General features: G+C 40.5%; 1 protein-coding gene across 10 annotated transcripts in view; it reads right to left on the reverse strand.

Annotated features, from left to right (window-relative positions):
- CADM1 (cell adhesion molecule 1) overlaps positions 1-24,499 on the reverse strand; it is a 315,335-nt gene that overhangs the window by 47,726 nt on the left and 243,110 nt on the right. For all 10 annotated transcript variants that reach the window (XM_054693117.1, XM_054693116.1, XM_054693119.1 and 7 more), the window contains exons 2-5: positions 14,331-14,477; positions 12,207-12,359; positions 5,750-5,887; positions 2,961-3,119 (exon numbers count right to left, since the gene is read on the reverse strand). In XM_054693117.1, coding sequence (XP_054549092.1) covers positions 2,961-3,119; positions 5,750-5,887; positions 12,207-12,359; positions 14,331-14,477 — 597 coding nt within the window. The remainder of the gene's footprint in view (positions 1-2,960; positions 3,120-5,749; positions 5,888-12,206; positions 12,360-14,330; positions 14,478-24,499) is intronic.

The raw sequence follows: 24,499 nt of genomic DNA on the forward strand, positions 1-24,499 counted from the left end.
CAGTCATTTGAAGAAGGCTAAGAAATACTGACTCTAAGAATTTGAGCCAATGAATCAATAAGGGGCTGATGGCTGCCTCTCACAGGGCATCCAAAACAGTTCAGCACCCATGAAGATTGGCTACAGAATCTCATGCATTCAAGTAGCTCTTTTCTGAAGACCATCAAGATAGGTGCTTTGAGAGAGACAGAGAGAGGACTCCTATGGGAGGAAAGAGCAGGGCCACCAACCCCACTGGCCAGAGACAGATTAATCTGTAGTGCACAGTGACTGAGGACCTTAGGACTCTGAGGCATGAGGCATTAGATAGATGGCTGTTGGTATTCAAGGAGAGTAAAGCTGGCAGGAAATGATGTAAAGAATTCCAATCATGTTTGAAGAAGGAATTCCTGGCTGACTTGTAAAGTTCTTGGTAGTGCTCAAGGATTGGAAGGTAGCAAATGATCAGGTGACTCATTGAGCAAACAGTACCTTCATTAAGATGCCAAAGCAGACTCTAAATCCCCATTTGGACTAATGCAACACTTTGTGATTCTTAACCTTTTATACAAAAAGAGTTCTTTCCTTATATACATTCCAAGAACCAGGGTATCAAGGATAAAAATGTGCGGCTTATGTCAGACAAAAGAACAGTCTCCCATAAAAAAGGCGTCACGTTAGAGTTTAAAATGATCACTAGATGAATCTTCATTTTTTGGAGTCACTTTCCAAAAAGGACATCACAAGACTGAAGTCAAATAGACTCAGACATGGAGCTCTTGTTCCTCTTCTTGGAAGGAGCAAATCACACTTGAATCTATAGACTATGGAAGACAAAGCTAATAAAGATCATTGTCAAGTTTCCAAGGGGTAGGAGGCACAGTGTTTGCAATAGTTTGCATTTGGGAACAAATGTAATTTTGTAGATGGGCGAGGCTGTATTCTATTTAGAAGCTACTCTAGGAAACTACTAAGAAAGTTTCGGGGTGGGAAATTGGTGAATATCTACTCAGGTCTCACAAAAGAGCTAATGTATTATTAAAGCTAATGGGCCCCTACAAGGAAAGTTAATGGATATTAAGTTTGCTTAAATGAATTACATATTAACCAAGTCACAAGAAATCTACTATCTGCCAATTTAGATAATATCTGATCATTTCTGTTTTCCCATTATAGGGACATTACACCACAATAGTTTTAGTGATATGAAAATTATAAGCATGATGCCCATAATGAAGCTACATAATGAAGTAGAGGAAATGAATTAACAAGAAAAACCTGCCTTATGTAATGTTAAATTGAGCCCAGCTCACAGACTAAAGGAAGGGTGGGGTGGGGTGGTCTCTGAAAAGCAACTTTCTACACTTGATTGTAGCCAAAATTCCCACAAGTGATCAGAAGCAACTTTCCTTACCCCCCATTTTGCTCAGGCAATTTAGACAAACCCTAAAGGTCACAATGGGTTGAGACAGTGGCTCCCCAAAGATATGCTCACTTCCAAACCCCTGGAACATTGGAGTGTGACCTTATTTGGAAAAGGGTCTTTGCAAATATAATTAAGGGTCTTGAAAAGAGACTATTTTTGATGATATGTGAGGGCCCAAAGTCCAATGACAAATGACCAGATAAAAAAGACACATAGAGAAGAAGGAAAGGTCATGTCGAGACAGAGATAGAGATGAGACTGACTCGGGTACAGGCCAAGGAAAGTCTGGAGCCTCCAGAAATGAGAAAAGGAAGGCCCTCTCCTTGTCTCTGGAGAGAGGAGCTTTGCTAACACCTTGATTTTAGGTATCTGGCTTCCAAACACTGAAAAGAATAATTTTTGTTAGTTTAAGCCAACAACTCTGTGTTCATTTGTTATAGCAGCCCCCGAAAACAAATACAGGGGTTCAGTGAGGGTTGTGCTGCACCTGCCAGACACTCAGTCGTTACCATTGCAATCAAACCCCTAACTCCAGCACATTCAACCCCCAGGGCCCTTCGAGAAGCCTGCTGGTGAAAAGTCAGCAGCTAGCTACCTTCGTGCAAGGATGGCTTTGTGGAGAAAACATATATTTTCTCCCAGGTAGAAGAGTCCAGAAGAGAATTCTAGAGAGCTGTTAGTCCACAAAGCACAGTGAGGAGACAATCTCACTCGACAGTATCTTAATTTTATGGGGGAAATCACAATACTTGTGGCACTGATCCCAAAGAGCTCCACTTCCAAACTCATTCTTATAATTTAAGCTAAAAATGGAAGAGAACGTGAAATTTAAAACAAAGTACTGCTGCTGATTGGGAATAAAAACACTTTTATAAAAATTCAGTACTTACGATGAGGTTAAAGAAGTGGGGGGAATTACCCTGAATTCTGAAGTTGGCACAGAAATCATTACAATCCATATTTACCAAATTTAATTAAGTTGTGTGCTAGAGCAGATTGGAATCATTTTAAAGGTTTACATTTGGGTTAAACGCAGTATTTTCAAAATCCTCATTGGCACTCTGTAATATGGCAATGTTTCAGGAAAATAATCCTTTGATTACTTTTCTACCAAGACAACAAGATAAAAATTCTATCTCTACTATAGAAAACATAGGTATTCAAGAAATGGCTTCGTTTAAGCAACCGCTCCTATATGCCCTCAGCATAAACTACTGCTATGGTTTGGACAGTTGTGTCTCCCCAAAGGTCCTTCCTTGAGAAGCTAATCCCTGATATGATGGTGTTGGGAGGTGGGGCCTGAGGTTAGGATGGTGGGGTCCTCCTGCATGCTCTTATAAAACAGGTTCCAGAGACCTCCCTCGCTGCTTCTGCTGAGTGAGGACAGAGAGACATCATTGGCTATGAGGGTTCCCTAGGCTCTGACCAAGTGGGCACCTTGATCTTGAATGTCCCAGACTCCAGAACTGTAAGAAATAAATTTCTGCCATTCATATGCTACTCAGTGTGTGGTGTTTCGTTACAGTTTCCTGGGTGGGCTAAGACAGGTACTCACACTGTACTTCTAGGTACCGCTGGGTCTGCAAGTTTCCAGTGACGGCGGGGTGCTCCACCTGGCAGATCACCGGGACCCCATCGTCCTCCTTGTTCACCTTCAGCATCAGCTGACTGGTCACAGTGTACATGTCTGACCACTCCTCCACCTCCGATTTGCCTGTGGGTACAGTGTAGCAAGAAACCAGAGTTGAGTGTATTTTTCTCACAGTTTTCATGCCCTCTCCACTCCCGGTGTTGCTATTACCAAAAAAAAAAAAAAAAAAAAAAACCCAAAAAACTTTGTTATTATTACTTAATGTTTTACCTTTTGACAATATAATTTTGGCTATATGTTTGCACCTCTATACATGCGTGTTCTACCCAGAGTCCATCAAGCCACCTGTGCCAACATTCTATCTCCTCCCTCCGCTGCCCCCGCACCCCCTGCCCGTTCTCTCTGGTAACCAGTGAATTTTTTTTCACCAAGTCCAGCATTGCTATTTTAACAAATAGGATGGCAGTCACTGGGGATGTGGGTAATCTATGGGTAGGTATTTGAGAAACTGGTAATTTCCTACTTGCAGGATAGTATTTAACATTAAAAATAATCCCACATAATGTATATGATCTTTATTTAAGTATACGATGCATAGCCCTTCTATCCTCCCACAAAAAAGCAGCTGAAAACTGAGCCACCCTGACATCTGACTGTTTAAGGCATTCAGGAGGAAAGGAGAGAGGCGGTCACCCCTATAACCATCTGAACTGGAAGCATCCACCAGGCTGCCATGTGGTTCAAAAATTCCAGGCCATCATCCAAAACCCCGAAGTAATTCAATCAGTAGGAGATGTCAATGGCCCCCTTCGCCCACCCCCATTAGTGACAATTAAGAGGGAAAGTAAATGGATTTACATAATTGAAATTGTGATTGAAATGTTTAAACTCTGAGAATGTTGGAAGACCACAAAAAAATCACAGTGGCAGTGGGTAGAGCAAAGTAAGATATAGGCTTCAGGCCAGATGGGAGACGTGTCCAAGAACACCCAGAAAAGGAGGGGGGAGGCTTCCGGATGGATGAATAGGCCAAGACGGCCCCTTTTCTGAACGCAGCACTCCCTGGGACACGGTGCACCAGTAACTTTCTTTTAATGTTTTGTACTTATCGGTACACATTTAATGGCTCAATTCACTTGGACAGAAAAGCAGAGGGGAAATGAGAAACTCCTTCCTTCCAAAAGCATACCTAGGAAATAGATTAAAACAGAGCAAGCTTTTTGACATTTAAGCTGTTATATATAGATTTAAGTGCTTCTAGATATAGGTTTTTATATCTCCTTTCTAAAAGGACTTGTTCTCTTCTTCCTGGAATTCTCTTTACTCATTTAACAGAAACATACAGAACACTTACCTTGGCCCAGGAACTAGCTAGCTATGTGCTTTACAAATATTTACTCGTTTTGTCTTGTAAGATTTCCAGAGAGTATGTAATGTTAACATGCCCATTTTAGAGAAACTGAGGCACACAGCTAGCACTTCTGTCAAATGAGAGTTCAGCCTTGGAACCGTTTGTCCAGGGAAGCACTTGAAGGCAACCTTAAAATGGAAGGAATCAGAATGCTGATGTGCATGAGCCCTTAGGGTAAGTGACAAAAAAGGTCCATTGGGGGAAGGCTGATGCTTTTTAATTCAGCAATCAAAAAAGATAAACTCATGCCATTCGTAGCAACATGGATAGAGCTAGAAGGGATCATGCTCAGTGAAATAAGCCAGAAGGAAAAAGAAAAATATCAAATAGTTTCACTTATACGAGAAATATAGGGGAACCAAATAAGGGATCAGAAAAAAAAATAACAACAATAACAATAACAAAACAGCAAAAGTAGCAGGCAACCCCAAATCAGAGACATTCTGCAAGGGAAGGGGTGGAAAAGGAATCAAAACAGGGGAGAGAAGAGCACAAGGGACTTTGGTGATGGTTCACGGGTGAACTGGTGGTGGGAATTTTATGGGGAATACACATGACGTAAAAGATATAAATAAAATAAGAATAAATCTTAAACAAAGGGTCCATTGGGCTAAGACTGATGCTTTAGCCAATGCAATGGCTCATTGTGGCCTATATTTGGGTATCCAAGGAATCAAACCTGGGATGGCCCAGCACTGAGGGAGAGATGAGAGAGAAGGGTTGAAGGCGCTGCCTGTGTAGCCATCACAAAACCAAAACTTTGCAGAAGAACAGGCTGGTGAAACAGCAACTGAATGACAGGTTTCACAAGAAAGGTGGTCCCTAAAATTCACAGTTATAATTCTTGGTTGACGTAGAACAATCCTTGCAGGAAAACACAGAGTCACCACAGCAGACAGCACGGCAGATGTTAGTAAAGGCCTGGGATTCACCACGGCAGAGACGGTGATTTATGTCCTCAGTATATAACAAGAGAATCTGGAGTTCGGAGCCACTGTGGGTCATGGGTAGAAGCACTAGGAACTGAGGATACACACAGACAAGAGGACACCCTTGGCAGTTTTTCCTGGTCTAAGGACCTCTAGCTGTCAGGGATAGTTCTTGCTGAACATTTGAGGAACAATCCAGCAACACAGAGATAACCATGAACCCTCAAATCAGAGAAAAAGGGTATGAATGAGAAGAATAAAATGCTGGGCGTGCTTACAGTGGTTGATTATAAACCACATCTAAGTGGATGTTTCTGTTTCAGAGGCGAGGTTTGCAGTTACCTTCCACAAAGGCACACCCTGTAGAATCAGGGGCTGGTGGGGACTTCCCTGCAGGGTAACCTGCATCTTACCTTTTAGCTCCTTGTTCCCTTTGAACCATCTGATGGTCGTGGCTGGCTTGCTGGCCATGGCAGTGCAGTTGACCTCAATCTCTTCGCCTTCCACCGCAGTGTCTTTCTGGATATCGATCATCAGGTTGCGTGGGGGGACTGTAAAGTAAACACGTGTGCTTTTAAACAGAGATCTATTTCTGGGCATGCCTCCCCAGTCGTGAGGAACTTGCACTAGCACTCTCGAGAGGGAGACAAACATGGGGCGCTGCTAATGGGGATTTAAAACAAACTGTCACTGAAGGGAACAAAGAAGAAACACAAAAGCAGCATCAAATCAAGTCAATTATGCAAAAATCACTTAATTTAGAATTTCTCTCCCAAAGATTTCTATAAAATGACCGGCCTCAGTAACCAAGTTATAACAATATGGATGTTAAGACTAGTCACTAGAAAACTGACTGAAAAGGAGATCTAGGAATAAACAGAGTCCACACTATTAAATTATCATCCTTACCTGGAAGTCACTGAAAGGAGTATTTCACACTGATCTCAACCTTTCAATTTCAAATCTTCCTATGAAAGATTCCAAAGTCAACCAGCAAAGATCAAAAACTTGGAGTCCCTTAAAAGAATCACTCACCATAAACACACACAGAAAATTGTGCCTCAGAACCAGTTCCATTCAATTAAAATGATTCAGAGATCCAGAAGACTCTCATGACCTGCAATGAATGGATCAGTAACAAAACCCTTTGGATATGGCCATGAAATAATAGGAAATGCCAGTTAATTTACAGCAATTTTCCACAGGCAGAAATCCCAAGCTCAGGATTTTGAAGATTCAAGGTGAAAGTTATTATCAAGAACTTACATGAAAGTTTCTATACCAGAATTAAAAACACCCTTTTCACATGTAATAAGATGGTCGGAATAAAATATGTTGGGGCTGAAATGCCAAATAGCAAAACAAAGTACATAGCGTGATGGGGATGATGATGAAGAGAGTACGTTATCTTTTATGAAACTGAGTTGACAAGGTAGATTTCATGTGAGGTGCATCCATATCCCGAGGCTTCTTGAAATAAAAATCAGTGAGAATACTGAATTCAGCAGAGTGAAATTAAGAACATATGCCCTGACCACCATGAATAAGCAAAGACAGTTCTGAGACTTGTGATTAATAAGTTTCTCAACTCAGAAGAGAAACAAGAAATTAAATATGTAGCAACATGCCATCCTGATGATCAAGTTGAATAATAAATCTCTGATACTGCTTCAATAAATTATGGGATTAAAACCACGTATTTGGGGTTTCCAACTGTTCTAGTCCAATGTGAAAATTCTGCTGCCAGGAAGAATTTTACACAGAATTGAAGCAGTTGAAAATTCGCAGAGAAGGTTATGGAAAAGGAAAACGATTTGTTGCATAGGTCTCTCAGCAAGCCACTGAGGTGGGGGGTGGGGTGGACTGGACCGGAGCAAAAGCAGACTGCTGCTTTGTTTGCCGAGGAAAAGGAAAACATCCCATTTGCTCAATTGGATGTGTTGCTAAAGTGATATGGCCCAAATGAGTAGTTAAACATGGCAAAGAACTACCCTAGCTTACATTTTAAGAAAAAATAAGCATAAAGAGAGATAGTCTAACATCCAATTTGGAGCTGCACATCTGCCAGCTTTCGAAGACACACAGAAAGGCGGTGACAAAAGTAAATAGGACAACTTCAGCTAGCTATTTCCTTAATGTAGTTTATCTGAGCTAGATGACAATCAGGAAGTTATACATTTTCATCACATGTAGCCAGATGGCCGATAGGGAATCCACAGAGAGACTACATGTTTAGGGGCAACAAATACTACTGAATTCTGAGTGCGGTAGGAATATTGAACAGGAATACTGAAATCATGCTATTGTGAGAGCAAATGTCAGAAGACTGACATTTCCTGACCCTAAGGAAGTAAGATACTGGTGAGCGACAAGAAACAGAATAAGAGGGGGTGAAAAGGAAACTCCTGTCTTCCTAATTAAGGTAGGGTTGAAGGTCAAATAATCTCTTTCAAAGTCCAGCAAAAATTAAAATAGTGATGAAAATATTTTCTGATGTTGTATTTGCAAAGGATTCCCCATGAAAAATGGAACTGAGGGGTTACCCCTCAGTTGAAAGATAATTCAAATCGAGCACAGGGAACTCCAGTTAAGGAGGGTGGCTCTCAGGACGGGACAAAGACAGCAAGTAGCCAAAGCCACCGAATACACAAAGCGCTCTCCTGGAAATTACTACAGCATGGAGTAGACGAAAGTCCAGTTTGCATGGGCAGTCTGAGGAAATGCCTCCAGGGTTATTCTGTGGCACCCTGGGAATCTTCTCCATGAGCAGACCCAGGAGTGGTTAAAAGGTATGGATCACTGCCAAGTCTCTGTGGCTTTTAGCCTCCAACACAGTCTCTGTCAGAGATTTCTTTTCTGTGTCACCCTGAATATCTTTCCATCATTTTCACCTTTTTTCACGCTGAACCTGAAGACACCTTTGCCCTCCTCATCACTGACCACTCCTAACCTCCTCCAGCTGTTCATCACCAGTGGTATTTCTTAGGGGAAGAAGTATTTGTTTGCCGTTAAGGTGTAGATGAGATGGTCACAACAATGAGGGCATATTCTTTCCATGTTATCGATAATGTCTGCTGGTTCAAAGTAATAACATGGAACGGGGTGACTATAAATCAGGCTGGAGGAAAATGTCAACGTCCCTTAGCTTTTGGTTGGGGGCTGAGAGCATGACTGGCAGCAAACAGGTCCTGATCTGGGTGACCTGTGGTTTGGCAGCATCTTCGTCTATTGGAACAAGTAGCACCTCCTGAAGTTCCCTCACCTTCGAGAATGACTCCTCTATCAACCCCAACTCCTGGGAAAATCACCTTTAACTTTATGGTCAGGGTGACCATGGAGAAAACTTCAAGAATGCTGGGAACTATAAGCAGTGTGGAAAAATAAAGGAATTGTTTATTACCGAGAAGAGCATCCTGAGAAATACTTGAGTGTTTTTTTTTTCCAAGTCCACAGTTTTCTCAAGATTGTGAACAGTGTTTCTGATTTTTGCCAAGATTAGAAGACGCAACAGTCAAGGAGTGGGAGTTGTTTGGTTTGCAAATATAAAATAAATCTGAATGTGAGTCATAATGGTTGATATCACTTATAAAGCTGACTTCTCTCGGATGTTGTTTTAAAGAGAGAAAGCTTAGAAAAATATAAATGAGGTGATTTAAGTCTATCTGGAAAAAGGGTGGGGGATGGGTAAGAAAATCTTCAAGTTTATTTTTGTCTATTAATTCTATCCTCTTTCCTCTTTCATCTCATGTCTACTTTAATACAAAGGAGATTAGTAGAGTATAAAAATCCATTAAAGAGAAAAATGAATTAAAGCTGCCACTAACCAGAGAACACACTTCTATATGGTCCAATAAGACACTGATAGTAATAATGATAACTAATAAGACACATTAGTAAAAACTGTCTGAGCCATTAATGAAAATAACCCAAGATATATCTAAGGAGGGGTATATAGATGAAGACCTGACTGAAAATCACAGAGGGAAATCCTAGAAAACAGCAAAGAAATGTCAAGGTTCTTCTTAGCTAACCTCAAATCTATGAGTGCTAATTATAAATATTCCGCCTACAACATTAAAAAAAATCAGCAATATCAAGATGAGTCATGTTAATTACAACAAAAGAGGAGTCTTAAAGCTGATCAGTACGTGAAATCTTACTCTTAGACCCTTTAAAATAATTAGGTTCTCCTGTTCCTGGAATCTTAAGAGTGAACACTAATTTTCAAAGGACAAGACTGTAATAATATTAGCTACTATTATCAGTAACTACATTAATCTTAAAGAAGTGTATTCTCTCATTCATCTCTGCTCATGAATAGTAGTATATAAGAAGAGTCCTACAATGGAATTTGGAGAAACTCATCACAACTAGAAGGAATGAATACCTTAAAAGGAACCAAAATGATACAAAAATATTATAGGCGAGTTTTCAACTTGAGCATGGGTAAGATAACGTAATAGTAACTAACAAATACCCATCTCCATGTCTTATAATTATGCTGAAATTTTCACTGAATGCCTCAAACAACTAACAGACACATGCACTAAAATGAGCATCTTCAACCTATCAAGATGTTTGACAGCTATGTAAGTAAGTGCACGTGGAGTCCTTTTCACAGAACTGCAGATAGAAATGAAGATGCTAATAAATCGTTCTTCATTCGTTATAATATCTGAAAACTCTAAGCCCCAGGAAAAAGGTTTGAATATCTGAGTATCAGTGGAAATTGTGAGATTCTGGAATATGAAAGACTCAAACACTGATGACAACAATTTTACTCTGTCAAGGAATCCTAGAGTAAATTCAATGGAAAGAATATTAAATGAATGCATAATATCTGCAGAAAAAGAGTATCTGCTAGTATGACTTTCAAGTATATTTAAGTTAACGCTTCTATACAATACAGGCAGGAATCTATTACTTCTAGAATAATCAGACCTCCAAAAGGATTATAGGAATATTGCCTCTCAAAAGTCTAGTGCTGTCATGCTGACTGCCAAGCGCTGGGTATATTCAGTCAAACTGGCCTAATCCAAGGGTTCAAGAGAAGAAACTTATCACATCAGAATCTGACCCACAATAATTGGTTACCAATGGCCAGATATAATCCTGGAAACAAAAGGTGCATGTCTTCGGGGAAAAAAAGTATCCTGAAACAGCAGGATTCAAGGTATAATGGAAAAACCATCTGGATTGGAGGATACACAGGTGGTCCTGTGAGACAGGACATGGAAGTCTGTGATCCTTGATTCTCACTGTGTGCTTTTTAACCTAGGCACAATGACGGCCCTCTGTCATTATTCTCCCTTTCTGTGAAATAAAGCTACTCACACTTAATGGCATATGTAGTAAAACATTCCAGAAATTCAAAATGCCATGGTAGGTGCAATGTGATTGTTGTCCCTTTTGTGGGAAAGTGACAGGGTGGTGGGCAAACAGGTGAACAGTCAATGCGTGGTCTACGCAGCTAAGGACTTATTCCAATAAGAGTGTTTGCAAATACTTCTATACTAGCAGAAGGCCAGAAAACTTTAAACGCACGCCTGTGATATTGGTACAGCTGCAAAATACCAAAATAGTCATCCCAGCAAAACCTTCCATGCGATCTATTTACGCAGGTCTAATACGATCTCAGCGGCAGTTAGAGACAAGTGAGTCACCTAAAGGTGGTCCAGCATTAAACACAGACCATGGTAGAAACTGGATGGTCAGACTTCAAATGTGACTTCTTCCAATAGGACTTTCTCTTATCAACAACACAGATCTAAGTGTTAAGGACATGTTTTCATTTAATGAATTAAAAAATATTTTCCCTTTTACAGCTGTGTTTAAACAGAGTAATGAGGCAGCAGCTCAATATGTACATCCATAAATACATATATGTTCATACACACCAAGCAAAAACGTCCTTCATATTTATCTTTCCTCCTTAATCTTCATATCATTACACCGAAAAGCTGCAGTCTGCTGCCTCAAATAGACTTTGATTCATTATCTTCCCAAAGGTGTAAATCAGAGATCTCACTACAGTGTACGTCCTTGAAAACTCAGGTTCAAAAATCCCAATCAGCTGGCAATACCTGCAGTATGTTTGTCCAAAAGGTAACTAATTTAGGCCACCTTCAACACATGACTAATCTGCTGACTCTATAAACACGGAGACCTAGCTGCGAGGAGCTTGCTGAAAATCACAAGCTGGCGGTCATAAATGAAGACACTCAACTGACCAGAGGTGGACCCAGCAGCCTGTCAAGAGTCTTGTTTATTATCAGCTTTCTCTACCTGGAAGCAGCTCTTAATTCTCTTACGTCCAACTGCGGCAATTTGTGGCAAAGTGTGTGTTCAAGAGATGGGATTTTTGCAGCATAATCTAGAGTATAAGCAATAAACAAGGCAATAAGTGGAGCCAAAGAAAGAGAGATCAGCAATATTAAACGAGATGTAACTCAGAAGGAAAAAATCATTAAGCGGATTTCATCACAGACTCTGCCACAGGGTACAGATGTGGTAGCCCATCTCCCCCTGTCTCGCACAGAAGGGAAAAAAATCCCAGTAGTTAGAAGCAGTGACATTTCATGTGGTGAGTGATTCATTTGAGGGCTCTAAATTCTCTTGATCTTTGCTTCTGAAGCTTGAGGGTTGAAACCCAAGAGCAGGTGGAATCTATAAAGACTGCTGATTGCCATTCCTTAGAGTGTTTGGCAAAATAGGCTATTTTTAAAATTTAGCAAGATGGGCGGTGATTCTTCCCAGAACAAATTTGAGCAGTAAATCGTACCACAAACCTTTCCTTTGCTGCTGGAAGCCATGTGGTAGGGAGGGCCGTCCCTCCCGCCTCCCAGGACAAGCCCCCCGCACGATTCTTACCCAGCACTGTGATTGTGGTGTAACTTTCCTGGGGGGGGTCAGTGTAGAGCTGGCAAAAGTATCTTCCTTCATCAGAAATTGAGACATTTGTCAATGACACTTTGAGTTCGCTGCTAGAAAAATTCAGCAACTGAAACCTGCTGTCCTTCAAAGCTGTGAAACAAAACACCGAGTTAGTGGTTATGAGGAAGATCACAATGCTCTATTTTCCTTACCTAGGCGAGCTAAGTTGGGGGACGAGAGAGGCGGTGGCTTCAGAGAGGAAAGACTGATCAAGTCTTTCTGCACCTGTTGGGAACTCCTTTGTACCCTTCAATTTACTATTTTGGGGTTTTGTAATAACTGCGTGGAGACAAATGGCTCTGTCACACACACACACACACACAGAGCCGCAAGTCTAAATGCTGTCAGCCCTTACACATAAATTGTTTCAGATTTTCTGTTGGAGACAGATAAAATGAAAACAGGTCCTGAGTCCCCTTCAGGCACAGGATGTTCAGGGAATAGGACCTATATAGGTTTTTAAATTGCCCCCGAAATCCAAAGGTTTAACAACAAAATTTAGCAAGAACAACATACTTCTTGCATATCTTGTTCAACTAGAACTTAAAATATGTTTCACTGACCATTGTAAAACCAAGGACAATTTTATGTTTACAATGTTTTGTATATAGTTGTTACACTTTCTTTAAGATCTGAAAGAAATGAATCCTAGCTGGTTTTCTCTTCAAGGGTCTTGTTTAAAATGAAAAAAAAATAAATAAAATATCCTATATCAGTTTTTTCCCTGTCCATCTTCATTTTTCCAGAGTCCTACCAGTGATCACCTCCCAAATAAACTACTTGCACTCAAAAAAAAGAAGTGGTTCCAACTCATAAGAGAAAATCAGAAAGTCATTATTAGTAATTTCAAAAGCAAAGTGAAAAATTGTTAAAAATAAATTTGTAGCACAGATATCCAATTTAACTTTAAACTGGATATGAGTTGAGGTGGAGCAGCCCAGTGTTTCTGACCTAGGACTTACCCCTCAGGTCTTGTGGTTTCCAAATACATTCAGCTTTACAGCATGAAACTGATTAGGCATCAAACAGGAAATTAGCGTCACCACAAAAGTAATGTATGGGGGCTTTTTCTAGATTTTAAATATTCACTTTGGAAGTCCTACAATTATTTTGACACAGGCTAGATTAATTAATAATGACAAAAATACACTCAAATAAAGGGCCTCCCTGGTGGCGTGGCGCAGCGGTTGAGCTGGGCAAGGGTCCCACATGGCACACAGACCTCTCCTGCCGCCCGCTGCTCCCCTCAGCAGTGTATTTCATCAGTCTGCCTGTTCTGCTCCCCGCTCTGGATCTGGTGAATTCTCTCACCCTCCCGTGCTTCTGACTGTACCCAGTGCTTGTATGAATGAATAAAATAAATCTTTTAAAAAAAAATACACTCAAATAATGAGAAGCTGGCGTCTTTCCTTCTACCCTTCTTCATCCTCTTATATGCGCCTTAGGGTTATCACTCTTTCCATAGGTTGCGGGTATTCCGAGTTTCCTGGGGAGGTGGGGGCAAACAGATAGCAAGGGGCACGCTTGACACCTACTTGGGTTAGGCAACCATTTGAATCGTTTCTATGATAAACAATTAAGTTCTGATCATTGCCTTTTGTGACAACCGCAAAGATTTCAGCAGATGGACACACCTCCTTACACCGGAGGCTATGGAGAAAAGAGATTTGGTGGCCTTTATAGGCACAGATTGCCTTGGAAACTTTAATCTTCGAACCAAACAGATTACCTTTCAGAATGTTTTATTTTCCTTGCCTTCCCCCATTTGAGTTGTTTGTGTCAGCTAAGTATTTGGGACTCAATTGCAATTCACCTTGAATTACTACAATCAATTCCTATTGCAAAGTAAGTCTGCCTTACTTTTAAAAGAGACCATTCAAGGTTTCTATTAAGTGGAAAGATTATGATTGCATGTCTCTTCTTCCTTCTGAAGAATTGACTAAACTTTAAGCATCTAACATTAAATTTAAAAAAAAAGGAGACCTTGGCAATCTCTTTATCAAGACAACATGCAGGGGAAAAAAAAGTTGGCGGTCTACCACCACAGAGAAGGAAACTTACGCCTGAAGTCCCTGAAATAAATAGTCTGCCTGTTGGGATTCAGCAGTTGAATCACAGAGTCGTCGCTCTTATTGACTTGGCAGCTGATGGTTGCAACTTCTCCTTCAATCACTGTCACGTCTTTTGTAAACAAATTCTGTCCATCACCTTTAAAAAAGGAGAAAAACAGGTCAGAAAAAAACTTGCACCACTGAAAATTTGGTTAATGGGATCAGTTACAATGGGAAACCAGAAGCATATCAGAGAATGAACACCAGTAACCACACGTGGCCGAGCTCAAGTACCTTCGCCTATATTCTGCAAAACGACACTATTAATTCGAGAGATCTGGGGGCAAAATACAACTAAGCCTGGAATGGACATGCTCTGCAAGGCTGAGAGGCCAATGTTCCAGGCTCTGGTATTTGTTCTAGTTGAGTATGTGTGTTGGGGAGGTAGGGAAAGGTCAGAATGCTGATTTTTGTGAAGAGCTGCATGGAATGGGGGGGACACAGATACTCAACCTCAGCTCACATGCCCTTGAGTTAAGCTATTTGGTCACTGCACAGAGAACTTAAGGGGCCACTTAACAGAAGTAGGCAGGAGGGCTCAGCAAACAGCCCCGTCTCTGAGTGGATGCCGGAACTCCCGACACAGGCAGCTCAGTTGCTCACCGAGTGGAAGAGAGTACCCATCTGATTGTGACCCTTGGGGAGATCACAACAAAATCCTAGGAGAGCTGACGGTTCTGTTTGCTACTCTGCTTCATAAACTCATACCTACAAGACTCATGCCAAGCGTCAGGCAGTCCTGAGCCACGACCTTTCGGCTCACCACCCACTTTGAGCCATTTGGAACAAGCCAAGAAGTGGAGGCTGCGGTCCACTGAGAGAAGGCTTATCTCCAGATCTGCTCTGGCACATTGCTTCAAAGCTTAGGGACAGCAGCCAGGGCCCCTCATAAATGTCTTAAATGATTCACAGCAAAGGTAGGAGGAGGGAAGAATCCAATTCAAAAACAAAGGAGGAAGCAATTGTGGAAGGGTCATTTCTGCAGCTGGTGTGTCACAGGAGTTAGAAGTATATAGGACACTGTCCTTGAAGAAGCTGCGACGTGAGTGAAAACTGATACCTTGTCCCCACTCACAGAACGAGTATAAGAGAAGCAATGGTATAATGGTCAATCAAGGAAGGGAAGAGAAAGATTGCTTTTTAGCTGTATGATCTCAGGTAAATGATTTCAAGTCCCCAAGTTAGTCTCCCATCTGCAAAATGGGGAGAGTCATTAATAGGTAGCCACAGAGCTGTTGGGAGGACTAAGAAAGATAATAAACACAAAGCATTTAGCACTGTGTCTAATCTCATAAAACTGAATAAATGGTAGCCGCCATCCATCATCACCACCATCATCATCATCATCATCATTTCTCCAGATGCCAAATCTGAACATCTATGAAGTCACCCTGGTGCAGCTCACAGCCCCTGCTCACAAAGCTCTCCATAAAATTATATGGCAACTCAGGGTAGCAGATTCACCCCTGAAAATACCTCGGTCACAGTAAGCAACAAAGGTCAAAGATAAATACTATTAAAAAAAAGCGACAGCATAAATAGAGATGCAATTAGAGTACAAGGAGGATTTCCACCTGCTATCATATTTCTGCAGCAGGATTCTTTTTTTGGCAGGACACAGTGGGGAAGTGCGAGAAGGGGTGTTGAAAATGGTTTTAAGCCAAATCCACCTAGAAATAGACCAGCCTCTGGTAGAGGATTAGAAAAGAGGAAACTAGAGGGATAAGGAAAAAAATTATTAGAACCACAGATAAACAAAAATGCTTGGTGCTTGAGGAGCAGACCAAAATGAAACCCAACTCTGAGATCCCTGCTTCAGGGAATTAACCTGGGTGTGAGAATGCAGGGCTTTTACTGAGTGAAGGAGTTTCCCCTACTTTGATCCAGCAGGGAAAGCTCAGTGGACTGAACAGTATGATAGAACAACAAGAGAAAAAGTGATGAGGAAAAAAAACGAAAGGAAATTTTTCCCTTAGTGGATTACTGTGACACATAATCAGAACCCAGCAAGGGGAGCAGTTTCTTCCTAGATTTGAGATAAGAGCAAGGAAAGAGGAATTCCTGCTTATCAAGCAAGGTGGTTTCACAGGCCCTGGTTAAAGTATGTCCAGGAAGGACAGTATTCTTATTTCCTTAGGGTAACCCAGTCTAGTAAGAAAATTCAGGAAAAATTAAACCACACAATTCAAATGCTCTAACTGTCTGAAGTCATGGGACTTGCCTTGGGAGACTAGACTAGAATATCAAAGGGGTCTACTGGGTTGTGGAGAGATTGCTTCGAGCTCAAGGAAATTTATTAGCAACACAAATAAGTTCCAATTTATGAAAGGAACAAATGGAAAGGCAATGTGGTGACAGGTAGGCTTCCCTTCCACACAGGAGGCCTCACGGACCTGACTAATTCCTGCAGTGACGGGGCCTGAACACCAGCTACCCCTGGCTCATGCATTAGCAGACCAGTTCCTGTACACCTGACTATCCCTTTAATTTTATTATTTCTCAGAATATGGCTATGTTCTGGACAACACACTACATTCATGGAAAGCTATGAAATGCTTGCACAGGAGCTGGGAACAGAGGAACTGACATGGCTTTGTGAGTTGAAATGTGAAGGCAATAAAAAAAAAAAAAAACAGAATCAGAGGGTTATTGTGTTTCTTAAACATCCTTTATTGCTTACAGTAAGTACTATTAAGACCAGATCACACTGACGTATCATTATTGCCTAAATCTTTCAGGGAGAATCATGGCCACCTACAAATTCTGGCCCCTGCTGTGTCCTGGCATATGACTGCCCAGCATATCCAGGATGGTGTCACCATCATGACTGTATTGGTGTTTTGCAACTGCTAAGGCCAACCTAAAATCTAGTGGCTCAGAAAAATGCTAATTCCTACCTATGTTAATGTGGATACAATACTCATGCTAAAGAAATTGTAAGTGATAATGAAATATTTTGCTGAAAGATATCAAAGTGCCTTGGCTGATGGTGGCTGCCCACAGATGTCACTCTGTAAAAATCACCAATAAATTATATGGGTCAGCTAGAAAGCGGTTATATTAAACAGAGCTCCATACTTCGAGGTGCCAAAAGATGCCTGCAATGGAATAATAATGACCTATTTATTTGAGGCCAAGGGAGTGAATGACAGTGATGAAAATATGATATGTATGTCAGTATTCTTAACTGCCTGAAGCCTTTATGTAAAAATAATTTCTGCTCACATCCTCAAATATTTCTTCCAAACAGGAGAGTGCACTGTGACTTGATAAATTTCCCCTTGAAATAGATATCATGCCAATTAGGTTGTTACAAAACACAATTTGATGTGTAGCAGAAGGGATACAAACAGGCAACTTTGGTGCCTTTCTTAAGTAATCCATTTAAAAATCCTTTCCAATTCCCTAAAACTCAATTAGCAGATATACTGTCAAGGCAGAAATAGCACATGTTCGGAGCAAAAGAAATCAAGGAGGTACAATACTGTATCCATTCAATAAGGCTGTTAACAGCAAGGTAATTTATTTTAAGGGTGGAACAATGTCTGATGTCTATAGACATTTTTGACTGCTAATTGGTATATGTGGGTGAGGGTTAGGGGGCAGAACCAAGCTGGATTTTAATTTATACCAGCAACTGTACACCTTCTATCTGCCTTATTTTCCCCACAATCTCTAAATATAAAAACTCTGGTGTTAGGCCTATTTACTCACAAGCAAGTCTTCCATGGTAAACTAGAAGTTGCTAGGCTATTCATTACAAGAATGAGAAACTTGATTATCGCAAAAAAAAAAAAAAAAAAGAAGAAGATACAAATTATTTTGCTGATTAGTAATGACCATTTCCGCTAGCTTGGTTAAGGCTGGCGCTGGAGCTGGAGTGGGGTGCAGTAGTCTCATAAATCCCCCTTTAATTCAATCTTCAATTAGCTTAGCTCATGGATTCTATCCTGAAACCTCATTTTGTGATCAACTCTATTTGAATACCATTACACAAAAAACACTAGCATTGACTGGAATCTATTCAGTCAACGGCAAGGCTACCTGAGGGGGGCCACAGGGCAAATCTTCTAGGGAAACCAGAAATCAGAAATGACACCTCACAGCGGGCACAGAGAAGGGGCACCCCGTGTCCAGCGCTGGGCAGTGTGCTGATTGCTGGTGCGCTGTTTCCTCCCACAGTCCTGTTTTCAACAGCCTACTTTAAAGATTTAGAACCCGAGGACACAGAGCAATGGAAATAAGTGGCTGAGCTGGTGTTTGAACCCAGTTCTGTCAGCTTCTCCAGCCCCATACAGCTTGTACTTTTGAAGCAGCCAACACCAGGATTTGTTGCCAAGGTTCTACTGGCTCTGCCTTGGAAAATTTACTTGTTTTTAAAGAGGGTTATTTCCCTATGAGCAACTTCTGGTTGGGTTTTTTTTTTTTTTATTTCCATAATTTATCCAGAACACAATTACACACTTCAAGACGAGAGAGGAAGTGTCCTGAATGTAAAACACCTTGTTTACTACCGATTCCTTCTCTGCGCTCAGCACACTTTGCCCCCCGAGAACGCCTTTATTACCAGCACAGGACGGGCATTTGCCAGCACAGAGCGCTCGGCCCTGTTGCCTGGCTGTTAATAAATAAAGCACTTCATTTACACTGGGGGAGTCTCTCCAGTCAAGTCTATAATAAAAGGGCAAGTCAGAGGTAGCAGAGAATTCCGTTTATGCTATGGCAACTATGTAAACTCTTACTGACACCCAGGAGCTTCAGTGACTCTTAACTGGGAAGACAGTTTGCCCAGAGAAGAAAGCAAATAAAGTCCCCTGACCTACTCCTTTAGTAGCAAAATCATATCAGGGAAATGCTTTTTCCCCTCCTCCCTCAGCAGTGTGGAAGACTGAACCTAACAAGAATTCAGCACAGTCAGGTTGTCTAAACAGGCAAAAGTCAAACCCAAACACGGCGTGTCCAAAAAAACCCTGCTGTTGATCGATGTGGTCGATAATTTTTAAAAGGCACTATAGTTCTTGAAATCTTGCACAAAGTCTTGCACTCAGGAATGGTGAATTCTTTCCTTCCATGAAAGGGATCTAAGTTTAGACTTTCCAAGGAATCAAAAACCCTGAATGTTTTTAAAAACCTTATTTTCTAGTTGTCTCTGTCTTAAAGCTTTCAATGCCCTCTCCAGCTTGCCCATTTCTGTTGGATACCCTTTTTACAACTCTTGTTGGTATGTGAACTTAGTGTTAAAATCCTGGAGCAGAGAGCAAGGCCATCAGCATACTCACTGTCTGAAACAGCCACACAAAATCTGGTGCCTTCAGGTAAAGCCAGTCTTTTACCCCCACTCATGACTAAGGAGCAGATACAGATTTAACAATGGGGAACCACCCTTGCGGGAGTGCAGGCATTCTTTAGAGAGCGAGAGATGAAATCCTGCACCGCCTTCCTCTGGGTCAGGACAACTTAGAACTAGAAGCTCTCCTGACAATTATATTTGTCAGTTACATAATGTCAGTAACACTAGTAATTCCATGCTTAATGTCAGTGACTCACTATTTCTACCTCTGTAAACTAAATTCAGACCCATGTCTGTTGGAAAAGCTTTCACAGTAAAAGCTGTGGGACTGCTTCCCGGGTTCGAATCCTGGCTTTGATGATCTAATGCACCCCTTGTTTAACTACCATTGAGACTTTATGTGCATTTAAGGAAAGAACACCCCCTACTCTTATCCAAATAAAATCAGCACCTATAGAGGCACCACAATCCCTGCTAACGTTTATGAGAGCTAGCACTAGAATTAAGTAGATTTCAGGGAAAGAATGAAAAGAGATTCCACTGAAACCCAGAGGGAAAAAAATCCTTCTAACCGCATATGTCCCCCAAGTCAATGTAAACACAGTGTTCACTGACAAATCATTAACAAAGCCATTAAGATCTGATTTCTATCTAAGCAATTATTGTCAGCATATTTTGTACATTTCCTTTAAAGGACTCAATCCTATCTTTCAATTCATTAAACTGTTCCTTGAATTTACAGAGTTTTATATCAAATCAGAAACCTATTTGAATTAATAAGAATTACAGTAAAAGTAATTTGAAAATAAATTATTTGAAGTTCAAGTCATGCAAGCTTTTGATGAAAGAATTCAGTCCTATTTAAACATGACAGTAGCGTTTGGATTCTCCCAGAGACTAGAGGCAGTGAGACCAATGTCCAGAAAGAGGGTGTCCATCCAGCGAGGATCAAGGTTAAGGGTAAGACCTCTTCAACACAAATATAATCCTTTATTTCAGAGAGAGGCAATCTTTCAACTTTTGTAAGTACTTGAATATTTATTTAAAATCAAAAGCATTCAATCTGTCTGCTGTTTACAAAGCTCCTCGTAACCTTTGTGATCCTCACCCATGTTTTGCTTTCCCAAACAGAGAAGTGGAATATGTTGATTGCCTGCTCCAAGGACTATGTACTCAATGGTCAAAATAATTATAAATGCGAACCACAGAGCACCTAAGTTTGGAGCCATGATAAAACAAACCAACTCCACAAATATGCTGAGTGGACAAGAATATGTGTGACTGACCAAGACACTTCATTTGTGTCGTCTTCTTTTTTTCTAGAACCCTGATGGAATCACAGATCAGTAGAACTGAAAGCAACCTAGAGGTCTACTCACTCATTTTCTAGAGGATGACACAGGCCCAGGGAGGAGGAGACATGCCTGAAGTCACATGACCAACACCAGGCATAGCCAGGAACAGAAGTCACTCCCAGTGTTCACAGAGGTCTTCCTATTCTTGGCTATCTCTAAATAACAACTGTTATTTAGAAATTGATCTGTTCTAATTACAAAAGCAATATATGCTCAAGGTTTACTTTCTTTAAGCTTTGTTTTATATGCAGTATTTATACCACTATATCCAATGACATGGAGATGGTCAGCATTTTCTAAGAATCTCCTATAATATAATTACTCTTATGTCACTTGAGCTTATGGAAAGAAAAAAAAAAACTACTGAATTTAATCTAATCTTTTACAATCAGTGAAAGGTGAGGCAAATTTTTGAACAGTAAGTTAAAGAGTACTCTTCCTCAGTGCTGGTTTTTACTTCAATTAAAATTGTTGATTTCCCCTGAATACAAAACAAAAAATATCATCTGACACAACATTAAGCTATTCATGAATATTCTGTATACACATTCTTGTTTAGTTGACTAATGGCAAATTAACGTTCTCTATTTTAGCTTAAACACATACTATAGGTATGTTTGATTAGCATTGAATTCCAAAAGCTGATTACTATGCATGCTTTGATTATGTAATTACATAATAGAGTATAATGGCTCCTTTGGAGTCATTATGATCTATATGGCAAATATGTTTCAGTTTTGCTATAGTTTAAATACATGTTGAGTTGACAGCTCATAACAAGGCTCCACTCTTCAGTCTTATCAGCTAAATGGGCATTTTCCCATTCATTCTGACATCTCCTTGACACCAATTAAGGCCTATTGTGTCAAGCTGCATACACTTTTGAGAAATTCCCTTTGTTTTCTTGGCATTCAAAAAAGGACATTAATTTTAAAAGCGATATTAAGCCAAAAAAAAAAAAAAAAAGGCTGAAATTCCATCCTTCATCCACCCTTTGAAAGGTCTGCAGGGAATCACATCTAGTCCATTAATCACTGTTCAGACAATCACAAGGGGGTTAAAGATGGAATTTCACCTTTTACTCCAAAATGCACACAAAGGGGGAACAGCCAAGAATATTGATGTCCACAGTGGTGGCTGGCCACATGCATTCAGCTCCAGGGCTCTCTGAACACCAATCACACCAACTTACACAAAGGTCCAGTTCTGCCAATCTCATGTCTGTCCCTTCTATTTTGAAGCTACTCTACTCTGGAAGAGGTAGCTATGAAATCACACCATCAGATTTCACCTTCACAGCTCTCAAATGTAGTTTCTGGTGAATCAAAGGCCAACAAAAACATACTTAGTGAAGAGTTGTTGTAGTTTTTTTTTTTTTTTTAAATAATTCCATTGTCAACTCACAAATTGGAAAGCAATCACGCTTTACCATGGGATGCAAGTCACTGTAAAGAATTATGTAAAGTTTCTCTTGTTCCCATGGACTCGTTTAATCTCACACTATTTCCTTTGCAAGAAGAGCTGTTTCTGCCTTTTTTAAACTAGTATTTCTTCAGAAGAATGATCTCTTAGACCATGCCAGCCAAAGGATGACCCGAGTCTTAACTTTAAAGACTAATAAGCATCAAGCAGCTTTTTCCTTTATGTCTGCTGGTTTTCAACATTAAGACTGAGGAACTAAGGTCAAGTACAGTCCAACTGGTATTTGTATATAGGCTGAGTCTCTCTTTTGTGAAAGAAAGCATTGATTAGATGTGTGAAAACTCTTTTCAAGGAAGACTGTGACAAAAGAAAGTAGTTACAGTGACTGTGTCCATGCTATTTCTATTTTAAACATCACATTAGCTGCCTTCCTTTTGAAAGACTCCAAACTCAAAAGGAATTTTTAATCAGAGCCCACGGCACTAAAAGGGCCAAACAATTATGATGCTTAAGGTCTGAGTGGCCTGATCCCATAAAATATAGTGATGCAACCCCTCTATAGAAAGTTTGTGGGCGATGATACTCATCCACTAACACAAAGATCTGAATTAGCAGTTCCATTAAAATTCACTTATCAAAGAAGTGAAGGGCAATAAAAGAAAGAGGAATATAAAAATAAGCCATAACAGATAGTAATAGTCACTGAATCTTTTTGCTCTTCACACTGAAAGGTGAACATTCCAGCTTTTTTTTCCTCCTCTCATTTCTTTCATAGTTGGACAGGTTTCATGGCCTTTTCGTTCATCAGAAAGATAGCATCTTTTTGGAGAAAAGATAGCCTAACCCTGAAGAAAAACTCCCTCCAGTGGACAGGTTTCATGAGAATTAAAAGAGAAAGAGAAAAATAGAGCTCCGTGAGTAGCAAAGTCGCTGTTTTATTTGCTTGTGAGTTGGCAATGAAATCACCTTGTGGAAGAGCCATTTGAAGCCTGCTAAATCTGCTTAGAGACTCTTGGGGAAAAGGGGGCTCTTTAAAAACATTAATTAAAAAATATCCACAGTCATCCAACTTGGACTTTGGAGGAGAACAATCTGAAGACAGAGGGTTCTTACAAAACTAATTGTGTTGGCAAAGCAAGTAGTTTCTTCTCAATGGATGTGATTCTGTGATGCTCGTGTATGGCAAAAGGAGAATAAAAGAACAGCTTTTGATCGAGCTGCTTTGGTAGAAATTCAAAGCTGGGTGGTGTTCCAGCATTTCAAAATCGATTCAGTTTCTTTTGGACAAAATGTGCTGAAGCCAACTGTTGATCTTATGCATTAAGCCACTTTGCTAATGAACTGATACAGTATATTCTCTGGGCTATATTAAATGACTGCTTTGCAGAAACGGGGTTTACAAAATTCTGCTCCCTCAAGCAAGGACTCCTGGGAAGAGAAGAATACGTTCTGCAGGGGATGAATGGTGTAGACAAGGCTGGTGGCTGAGGAACCCAGGCTCTCACACCATCCAGGTCAAGGGCTGCAAGGTCAGCAGACGCCTGGGACAAGGGGAATCAGCATTTTGAATTCAAGAGAGCCTATTGCATTTCCCAAACCACAGGCTATTCATAACTAAACATGGAGGTTTCATGATTAAAACTCAGAATGCATATTAAAATACCTGAAAACCACAGAGGAAGATACCAATATTAGGATCTATTATCCTATAAAGATCTCAGGGAATTTGGGCTTCTCTCTTAAGCCAGAAGAGATCTTAGTAGCCAAAGCATTTCTTACATACACTGCAGTGGCCTGGTTAGCTCTCATGCGCTAAGAAAATATAATGTTGCTCTTTCCAAAACACAGGAGAAGAAACATCTAGAATTTTGAAGCCAATGAGATGGCTGGTCCTGCTGTGGTCACTGCTGATTACCAGCCCCTAAGTCGGAAGCATATCAGAGACAGAGATTGTTGACTTTAATTACCAACTGCTCCCCTACAAAATTCTATATATTGAATTTCCTTAAAACCCCCACCTGAAGTCTCAATGGAGTCTACTGGTCATGTGCA

Source organism: Talpa occidentalis, unplaced genomic scaffold (genome assembly GCF_014898055.3).
Source record: "Talpa occidentalis isolate TD23 unplaced genomic scaffold, MPIMG_talOcc4v2.1 talOcc4.12, whole genome shotgun sequence".
NCBI classification, from domain to species: domain Eukaryota; kingdom Metazoa; phylum Chordata; class Mammalia; order Eulipotyphla; family Talpidae; genus Talpa; species Talpa occidentalis.